General features: G+C 34.2%; 1 protein-coding gene across 1 annotated transcript; it reads right to left on the reverse strand.

The window, feature by feature from the left end:
* Positions 1 to 3,567: 3,567 nt before the first annotated feature.
* On the reverse strand, positions 3,568 to 6,168 carry LOC120169418 (translin-associated protein X-like). The gene is made up of 8 exons (XM_039177559.1): positions 6,010 to 6,168; positions 5,799 to 5,908; positions 5,178 to 5,257; positions 4,755 to 4,896; positions 4,519 to 4,668; positions 4,091 to 4,292; positions 3,753 to 3,855; positions 3,568 to 3,654 (listed from the first exon to the last, which is right to left on the reverse strand). The coding sequence occupies exons 1-7, from the start codon at positions 6,110 to 6,112 to the stop codon at positions 3,755 to 3,757; spliced, it is 888 nt and encodes a 295-aa protein (XP_039033490.1). The 5' UTR covers positions 6,113 to 6,168; the 3' UTR covers positions 3,568 to 3,654; positions 3,753 to 3,754.
* Positions 6,169 to 11,244: the final 5,076 nt, after the last annotated feature.

The raw sequence follows: 11,244 nt of genomic DNA on the forward strand, positions 1-11,244 counted from the left end.
CAAGGTATCGACCTTTCAAATGTGCTCCGCCAACTATAATAACTGGGCACATGTAAGTAATAAACGAACGAATCTACAAAATAATATACACAAGACATAATCATTTAAATGTGAAATGCATGTAACTAACAAAAATGAGTCAACAAAATTATATTGATTTACTAACCGTAACACCAATGGAGATAAACAGCAACTCAAAGCGTCCATCTCTATCTGTTTTGATATGAGTTACCGACTCAGGATTTTTCAGCTTTAAATTGTGACAATAAGCCGGCAGTTGGGCAAATGATGCTTCTGGAGACCCCCTCAACAATTCCAATGCATAACATTTGGCTCTCCAAGCTTGAGAATATGAGATACTAATCTTGAACCGAGCATTCATGTCAGTCATAATTTCATGTCCCCGATATACCCTGCCATTCAAAAAAATTAACTCAGCCAGAAAATCACCCAACACCTTTTTGTTTGCCTGTCTATGGTGAGGAAAAACTTGGGTTCTTGAACATGTATGTTTATCAATAAAAGTCCTAACTTGAAACATTTCGCAATCTTTTATCCTCTTTGCAATCATATGCCACGTACAATTTTTGTCAATCATACACTTTGTTTCAAAACGATCTTTGTTTGATTTGTTAACTTTTAGTTGATAGCTATCTTCCACACATTTCGTATACAAAGCTATCTTCAAGTCTTCCTTTGTATCAAAACAATCATCTTTCTTGATACAAATAACTTTTGTGTAACAATCAACTGTTATCTTTACCAACTCTTTTTCCGGTATCTAAAGTAATTCTGACATATTTCAGTTATACTCCCGTGGCATTTTCTTTTTTTTCTTTTCTTCTTGGACTTCTTCTTCTTCAGGGTTATATGAATTATAGAATGGATGTTCAACATGTTCATTCACAGTCGTAACTTCCTCCTCATTATTATCAACAACATCTTCCTCAGCAACGATTGTTTCATCATCAAAATTCGAGTATTGACCAATATCAAAATCATTACACGCAGTGTCTGTTTCTTCTTTTGAAACATCATCAAAATCCGAGTATTGACCAAGATCAAAGTCCGGGTATTGACCAATATCAAATTTCGAATACTGACTACTACTCACAATTTTTTCTGTTGGCTCATAATCGTCTAACTGGTCAATACGAAAACCAGAATTGATTGGGATTTGGATTAGGAAAAGGTTACGGGTTTTGAGATTTTGTTTGATAGTGTTTGGTATTGGAAATGTGGTGAAACAAAATTTTCTTGGTGATGAAATTGTGGTGGAACCATTAAATTTTGAGGTTGATAACAACGTTGTACATTGTGAGCACCATAAACTGGGGTTGAAGAGCTTAGTTGATTACTACCCGCTACTGACTCAACTTCACTACTTCTAGGTTCAACAACATACAATGTAACATCATTTTCTTGCGAAACACTAATATATGCAATGAATCGTTCAACATCTTCATTGTCGGTTAACAAATAAACTTTACATTTTCTCTGATAAGATAGCCTAAATCCACTTAGAGGCTCTAAATTCAATTTCTTTGCAACACGTAACATTAGAGTTTCATAAGTCAACTCTTTTAATGACTGTTTTAGTTGAAGATTTATGGATAAAGACATATATTGTAAAACACCATGAACATTCTCCCATGACCCTCCAAAACACAAATCTATCCAAACATGATCAACATCAAATGATTTCATTCTACAAATTGTAAATTAATTTACTAAACAAATGAGCTATAAACTACATATCATCACTAACTTAGAGAAAAACATACCTTTATTAAGTTGATAGTTGATAATTTGGAACAGAAATTATTGAAAAATTATATAGAAATAAAATTATGTAAAAAAAATTAGAGATGGGGAAGGATGTCGTTGGATATAGGAACGGATGTCGTTGGATATATGAATGGATGTCGTCAGAAAGAGAGATAGATGGAAATGGAATGAGTTGCGATTTAAGGATTTAGGTTATGAGTTGCTGCTGTAGCGTAGTTATATACCCAAAATATTTGTGTTGCGAAATTAAAACCTATTGCGAAATTAAAATTCGTATTGCGAATTTGAAAATTGAGTTGCTATAACAAAATTCACGTCGCGAATTCAAAAATCGAGTTACGAATTCAAAAATCGAGTTGCGAAGTTGAAATTTAGTATTGCGAATTTGGAAACTGAGTTGTGAAATTGGAGTTCGCGTTGCAAATTTGTTGGTCATTTTCGCAAATCCAAAAAAAAATTAGTTAAAATCGTATATTATAAGACATTTTCGGTCACTAAAATTATTTTCTCTATTATATACTCTAAAACCCAACCGTAACTCTACACATCAAATAAACAACAAAGTAATTTTTTTAATTAATTTGAGATAAGCACAAGATAATATTTATTTAAAGATAACTCACAATCATTTAATATTGAACGTTCATACTCATGACATTCTTAGTGTTGAACTCGGGATCTCAAAAAATAACAATAATTCTTTTACCACCGAAGTCGCTTGATTCGTATGTCAAAGTGAATTCAATTGCACCTCTTGAGGACCTAATGATCGAGTTCCACTCCAACAAATCCGTTTGTCACCCAAAGCAAATTGAAAGGCGGAATCACTATAGTTGGTAACCGAGCCACTGGACCCAACGTTGCTAACCAAGCCACTCCCAAATCTAGTATATACACAATCCATCTTAATTTTGAAAACACAGCAGCTGATCTTCTATGTTGACTACCATGCATCCTTCTATTCCTTCAAAACCATATTTCACTTACAAATGAATTCCAAGCGGTCATTACAATTGCAGATTTCAAAGCTTTGCCGTCTTATAAGGTTTTACTTCACACCAAAATAATCCTTCTGAGCACTAACTAGAGAGTAGTCTTTGATTTCCAACCTTCTAAAGCAAAACTAAATGTGTTTATGTGGACAGATAGATTCACACCCTACACAGGAAGAAAATATCATGCACCAATCATTCGGATATTACCAGAACTTCTCACGGAAATTTCAAGCAGATACATCACACTATTTTCCTGTCGTAATTATTTCTGTATTTTAAACATTTCGGTAATAATAACTTGATGACAAACTAATACTACAAATTAGTATTTGCTAAGTGCTACTAATTAGAGAAAACTGAAGCTATGAGCAAAGAGAAAGCTTTATATACTTGGAAGAGCTCAATTTGTAGTAGATGCTTAGATAAGACTAGGAATATTGGCTTGGCATAAACAGGATCAATCACTAAATAGGATGTTAATATGTTTAAAACATGCTCAACCTATGTAAACTGGATCCAAGTGTCAAAATAAACCTAACTAAATGAGTTCTTGCATCAGACTCGGGACATCTTTTAAAAGATTTCTAATTCTAAGCTCCATTGTTAACTCCCCATCAACTAAAATGGGTGAGAGAGAATTGTCATATGAAAGTTTTCAAACAGACGGTAGTTCTTTCCCTTGTTATAACCATTTGCAGAGTCTAGCATGCAAGGTAATTACATCAAGCTTTAACAAAGTGCACTAGAAACAAAACCAACAAAGCATAAGCCTTAAAAGAACTTTCTATTCATAGAAGATTCTCAGTAAACATTTCTTTAAGTACTCCAAAACCATTGTATCTCAAGCAGGAAACACTCTTCCAGCCAAGAACTGCAAAAGGGGAATTAAATGAAGTTAATGGCATACCACACATGCACGATTAAAACAAAGAGAAGGAAAGAAGAGAGACTAAGAGAAGTAGAAGTTACTTTCATAATTCTGCATCAGACACTCCCACTAAGAAGGAACTTGGATCACTGGACCCTAGAAGAGGAATGTACTCTGATCCTCTAACACGAACACTAAAGCACGCTGCATGCAACAAGAACTCGTATAAGGGATCCAGCAAAAGAATTATCACGTGGATACAAGTTGTGCATGGATTTTCAAGTCTTTTAAGATCCTTGGGCATTTATAGCACATATAATAACAACAAACCCGTGGAATTATAGGCATCAGACATTCATTAGCTTAACAAAGAAATCTTAAATAATATACTGCACGATGATTCTGACTTTAAGGGAAAGAAAATCAGCACCAATATTACCATTCTCTATTTTCACTACACTTTGGAGCATTGTATCCATCTTTGTCTTCATGTCAAAACTATCATCCATAAGTGGGACAACAAGAGTCAATTCCCTATAGATATCACGTACAAAATGGCATATTCTCTCAGAATATTCTACTTCGCCATCTGATATTCGACCAATCGCTAACCGCATCAGCTCTCCAGTCAAATCTGCAAGCTGTAAAGGAAGAGTAGATACCCTACATTTTAATACATGTGGGAGTTTATGTGAATGGTTTGGTTTGGTTTTGTTTTTCAGAGACGTGTGTTTATGCATGTATATTGAAAATAAGTAGATGATATTTTAACAGAGGGATATAATGTTATTCAAAAAGTATTTGCATCAAAAGCTTTCATCAGCCTAAGTCTTCAAAAGGTAAATAGCACAAAATTCAGGCATCTACCCCCAAGAGATAGTCAAGGAGGTTAATTTGCAAAGGCTCAAGAGATGGATCACTAAGTGGTAATAAACTAGCATTTATCTCATCAAGATTCAAGAGGGTTCCAGTTCGGCAGAATTTGAAGAATGTTGCAGCTTCAACATACTCTTGTACCTGCAAAGAGACAAGCATAACAAGTCAACTAAGTTTTTTTCTCTTCGGCACTATTGCACTAGAGTCTAAGAAGAAAAAGAGGCAACCCCAGGAGAGTATGCTCGCCGAAGCTTCCAAAAATCAGTCCCTTGCAACTCTTTCACCAGTCGCGAGATATGCTGATCTCTTACTGCCGCTAAATCCTTTTCTGCCTTTTCCAAAACTTCCTCTTTATTGTTTTTACTGATTCTGTCATTAAGCAAATGTTGTAGCTAGATAAGAAAGTATAAATAAACCACAGCAAATTAGCATATCATATTAACTGACATAAAAACAATTCATTTCTTGAAAACAAACAAAACCATGAGGATAAAGAAAATAGATAGTAAATAACAGCAAGAGGAACAATGTATTTGAATTGACTAATTGCATTAAGAACCAGATGAATAGGCAACAGCCATGAGAACAAAAAAAAAATATATTATAGCATTGGAATCCTGAGAAATGAAAATGGGTAAACTGACCATTACCTGTGCACCTGAAATATGACTTTTTTACTATTCATAGTTACATCACGACTAGCTTTAACTATCCTTTCCCGTTTTTCATTCTACAAAAAACGATTTGGGTTGATTAGTCATTTCATCTAAAATAATCTTCAACAATGAAGTAGATACATGCAAAAAAGAAATCCCCATTATGCAAGATAACTTAACAGCTTATATACATGTAATCAACTTTGAACATTTTGGAGAAGATATCCCCATATTGCAACTTGCAAGTATACAACAAGAGAGCAAGCTTCACCGCTAGAACAAATGATCTAGAACCGATTTTACGTCTTTATTGGAACAAATGATTGTTATTTCCTACCAATTTGTCCCTGTGGAAATGAGGGTATAAAGCATTAATGCTGATACTTGTGTTTTTTTCCCAACCCAGCTCAAGACTTTATAGTCTATTGGGTATACATAATCTACATCTTCAAGATAAAGATTTTCACCACTTTAAAAACCTCCTAAAGTTTCACAAAACCTGAATAAACATCAAAAAATTTCAGAGAATTTATGCGACCCAAGGTAAAAAAGAGATACAGAATGTAAACTAAACTAAAAAAAGGGTGAAAAAAGAGAAAGGAAAGGAAAATTTACAAGGGCATTGAGGTAATCAGCGTAGTTAGAAAAAGCGTCCTTGATGGAAGACTGTGTGCTCATTGTTATGGCTCTTTTCGTGGAGCTCTCTAACTCCAGAGAAGCATCGGCTGGTTATTTCAAAAGGGGAAAAGGAATTACCCAGCAAATTGAAAAAAAAAAGGAAGATAGAAAGTATAAATAAGAAGATTTAGTGAGTAGAGGAATTTACCAGAACGAGAGAGGCGGTGGGATTTGAAGTTAGTATTGTTAGCCAAAATCAGCCACGACACTGATATCCTTCGAATTACTGCCGATGAAGAACACAACAACATCTGTTCTATTGCCACATTTACTTCTTGACTGCGCTCGATGCCCTTTTTTCAACAACTTTTTATTTTTTTATTCTTATTTAACTATTTATTTATTTTTTTAGGGCTTAAGAGTATTGATGTAAATAAGATTCGAACATGACTTTCGATCAGATCTTAAAGGCTTGAGTTTTTTTCCTTCTAAAAAAATGGAATTTGGAATGATAATCAGGTTCAGACCGAATCAAATTTAAAATAAAAAATGTCTGATATAATTTATAAAAATTTAAAATATTAAAATATTCAACATATAATTATAAATTAATTAAATTATAAAAATGAATTATTTAAAATAAAATATTAATTATTTTCTATAAATTTTTGAGTTAAATTTATCATTATCCCCTTAAAATATGTCATTTGTACTAAATTATCCCTAAAGTATTTTCTGAAACGTTTTACTCTCTTAATTTTAAATAGTATTTTGTTTGCTTCAAACTATTAACTCCATTAGAAATAACAAGGATAAATTATATATTTAGCCACACAACTATTTTTACAGTTCTGTTTTGATCACCTAATTAATTTTTCTCCCAAAATCATCATTAAACTTAAATTTTTGTTTGGTTTTAGTCCGTAAATTCGATTTTTTTTAACTTACTAACTTTTGTTAACTTGATCCTTATATTTTCTTTGTTTACAATAATATCTAAACTAGATTTCCTTTATAATTTTGATGATATGTCGCATGTTATCTTAAAATTTCATATCATTAAAATAATTAAATATAAGAAGAGTTACAAAGTTTTGAGAATATTGAGATAAAAAATCATAATTAAAGTTGAGAAAATGTACTAAAGTATAAGAAAAAAAATATTGTGTTATCCCAATTTATATTACACATGTATGGATACTGAAACTCCAATTAGAGTTTTCTAATATCATATGCAAAAATTAAAGAATTAATTTATGTTTTGAATAATTCAAATATTAATGGTCTCAATATATAAATAATAAAACTCGATTTTCATATTATTTATTTATTTGAAAAAACGACGTTTTGAAGCTTTTTGTTGAAAATAAATAAATTGGCCAGGGGTAAAAACTAGAGCCCCACTTACACACGAATTGAAAAGCAGAAATGAAACAAGCAAAAACAAAAACCATGGAGGGCAAAACAATAATAATAATAATAATAATAATAAACAGACAAAACAAAGGAGAGGCTTTTCAGAATCCTTAGCCCGAAGAGAGACCAAACTAAATAGAGATCCGAGGCTGAGGACTGAGAAGGGGAGGGAGCCAAAGCTCAAGTCAGGATGCGATCCCCTAAGAAAAAACCCACATGCAGCAGAAATTAAGGTGGGTCGATAAATCTTCGATCCATGGCAGCAACTCGTGTGGTCGTTGGTGGAGCTTCCTCTAGCCAAATCTGTCATTAGAGGTTTTTATTCCATCCGTTGCCATTGCATGTGCAGCTGTGTTACCATTTCTCCCAATGAAAGTGAATGAGCAGCTTCTAAAGTGAGTTGCAAAGGTCTTTGCATCATTGGTGAGATGGCCTATAGTAGAGAAATCTGTGGTATCGCTTTGGAGCCTAGAGATCACTGATTTGGAGTCACTTTCCGCCACCACCGATTGGAGGCCAATCTCTGATGCAAATTGAATTCCCTGAACAACAGTAAGCGCCTCGGCAGTAAACACACAAGTGATGTTTTTTATATCCTATGTCCAACACCGATAATTTGACCATTAGCATCTCTAGCCATGAAATCCGAGCAAGACTACTTCTGGTTGAACGCTTGCATCCACGTTTATCTTCACATGCGAAGCAGATGGAGGCTACCATAGAGTAAAGTTTTGTAGCTGTGGGTGTTTCAGTGAAGATGAAAGAGTAATTGACTCAGCATAGTGACTCCGGATGAAGGTAACACGGCGTTTTTAGAGTAAACGAAACTAACTTTAAATATATAGTGGCATTTATATTTTAAACGCCACAAAATGGTAACTTTAGCGGCATTTCTACACAAACACCACAATAGGTTCATCCATAGTGGCGTTTTTTTAACAAATGTCGTGATAGAGAAGTACTTTAACGGCGTTTTTACACAAACGTTGCAATAGTCATGCACCTTAGCGGCGTTTTTATAATAAACGCCGCAATAGCCATGCTCCTTAGTGGCGTTTTTGTAATAAACTCTGTAATAGTCATGCACCTTAGTGGAGTTTTTGATAAACATCGCAATAGTCATGCACCTTATCGGCGTTTTTGTAATAAACGTCACAATTGTCATGCACCTTAGCGGCAACAGTCATGCACCTTAGCGGCGTTTTTTATAAACGTCACAATATTCATGCACATTAGCGGCATTTTTGTAATAAATGTCGCAATAGTCATGGCCCTTAGTGGCGTTTTTGTAGTAATTGCCACAATAGTCGCAATAGTCATGCACCTTATCAACTTTTTTGTAATAAACGACGTGATTGTTATGCATCTTAGTGGCAATAGTCCTGCACCTTAGCGGAGTTTTTTATAAACGCAGCAATATTCATGTACTTTAGCGGTGTTTTTGTAATAAACGTTGTAATAGGTATGCTCCTTAGCAGCGTTTTTATAATAAATGACGTGATAGTCATGCACCTTAGGGGCGTTTTTATAAACGCCGCAATAGTCATGCACCTTAACGGCATTTTTTTAATAAATGTTGCGATAATCATGCACCTTAACGGCGTTTTTGTAATAAGCGATGCGATAGTAATGCACCTTAACAGTTTTTTGTAATAAACTTCGTGACAATCATGTATCTTAGTGGCGTTTTTTTAATAAACGCCGCAATTTTACAATCCTTTTTAACCCATCATGTTCCAAATCCCTAATTGTTTCATTCCCATTTTTTCTAATTTTCCTCTAACGCCCAGCCATCACAATGAAGCCACCACCGTGCAGCCATCACCACAATCGCAACATCACGCCGCCGCAATCGATTTTCAATCACCAACAGATATGTCTCTATTCTCTTCCAGCACTATCGATTTCTTCTCTGTCGCAGTCGAGGTAAACATCCCTTCAAATTTCAACTTATTCTTTATAATTAGTTTATTTTGAAATTTACAACCCATGAGCATGGTTTTGCCTGGTGTTGTTGGATTCAATTCTCACAAATACAAAAAAAGAGAAAAGAATTAGCATATCTCTTGTTTTCCTTTTTGTTAAAAAAATTTAATCTAAAATATCACTGAAAAGCGATAACCCTCCATTCTCTGCGAATCTTGAGCGCTCCAGTGCTAGTGGTGTTCATGGCGATTGCAGCAGCGACTTTTCTTTATTATATTCTAGTTCTTTTATTGCTCACGCATATAGTATACATCTTATTGTTTTCAAGTTGATTTTAGAGCTAGTACATTGCTTCTTTTCCTGGAATTTACAATATTTTCTCTCACAATCACATTTGTTTTCATTAACTCTTTGAATTGGTTAAAATAATATATCTATGCTTGGTCTGTCATTGCAGCACCTAAAAAAATTATTAAATTGTCTCATTAGATGTAAGATATTTCTTTATTCACGGTTGCTTGCACACTTTGCTATCATAAATTGTTCACAGTTAAGTAGTTACTGAGATTTGAATTTGGGTTTTCTTTCCTTTTTTATTTCTTTTAAATTTATTTTAGGTCACATGTTGATTATTTTATTGGGTTTTTGTTATTTGTCTTATAGTTTAGAATAATCCAAGTGAAGTTCATACTAATACATTACTGATAATTGATGGTTATCAAAGGGCTTGACTATTATCTTCACTCGTCACCTTTAAGACAGTATCTAAGAAGATTCATTTCCTAGTTTATATTCGATTTCAATTGTTTTGACATCCATTTGTTGATTGCAACAAATAGCATGATTTTGCTTGAGAAGATTCATTTCCTAGTTTATATTCGGTTATTGCTTTTTGAATGGGATAACTTAATTTTCGGAATATCAGTTGATGTAACCTTTTCATAAGTTGTTTTAGAACAGATTCTGTTGGATGGTAATCAATTGTTCCTCTTTAAAATGTTGTAATGTGTACATTTTTTTTTTGGAAAGATGAACATTTATGGGGTTTGCTGATTTGATTGAAATTGCTCATTTATCTGTTAACATGCTTTATTATCTTGAAAGAGAAAGGCTGATTTTCGCTGTCGATTTAACCTATGAATTAAGCACATTTCATGGTCTAAACAAAGGAAACACAGTTTCCCCTCTTTTAACTCGATACAGAACTAATACGAAGTAATATGCACAATATTAGAATATTAGAATGTTAATAAGATTAGTTAGTATTTGTTATTCTGTTAGCACTTCAGTTAGTTAGTTAGCAGGTTGTTAGAGGGCTATATAAGCCTAGCAATGTAGTGGATTAAATCAAGCATTGTTTGTAATTCATTTTCACATTTTAGTAATACACAATCACTGCTGCTCATCTCTTCTTCACACACTCGTTCTTCATTTCTTGTCATCGATGGCCACTTTCTCACATGGTATCATTTGCTAAAAGATCTTGGTGTCGTTTACTCTTTCGCTGTTGCGCCGACGATTGAGTTCCTTTTCTCTCAAGCTGTAGCTACTGTAGAGTTTATTTTTGATGATCTTGATGTTGTGGTTTATGCCACGAGTATCATCCTCACCCTTGAGCTGTAACGACTTATTTTCATTCTGATTGTTGATGGATCGTTGCAAGGAAGGAGAAGCTACTATCAAGAGGTTAGAAGGGGTCGTAGCCCTTGCCAAAAAAGAGAAGAAAGCCAAAGAAGCCAAAGTTTGATTCATAACTTCTCAGTTACACTTTCTCCAAAACAATCTGAACAAAGCTTTGATTATCGGGAAATTCTCAAACTTCCCTGCCCGAGATGACTCTGTACCAGTAACGGTGATTGAGAAAGAACCTGCTCCGCTGGGAGAAGAGGAGGCAGAGGACAAAACTCAGGATCCAAAATCAAAGCAAACTTCATCGTCTTTTGCGGTTGTGGAAGTCGATCAACGTTTCTTGAAATTGAGGCAAACCATACGCTTGAAGCTGAAAAACCAAGAAGAAGAAGCAGTATACTGTCTGGTTTCTACCCAACCGAATGTTACTGATTGGAAATTCTTGTTGGGAACATTGTTGGGTGACATGGGT

This window comes from Hibiscus syriacus, unplaced genomic scaffold (assembly GCF_006381635.1).
Source record: "Hibiscus syriacus cultivar Baekdansim isolate YM2019G1 unplaced genomic scaffold, ASM638163v2 tig00003041_pilon, whole genome shotgun sequence".
Taxonomy (NCBI): Eukaryota; Viridiplantae; Streptophyta; class Magnoliopsida; order Malvales; family Malvaceae; genus Hibiscus; species Hibiscus syriacus.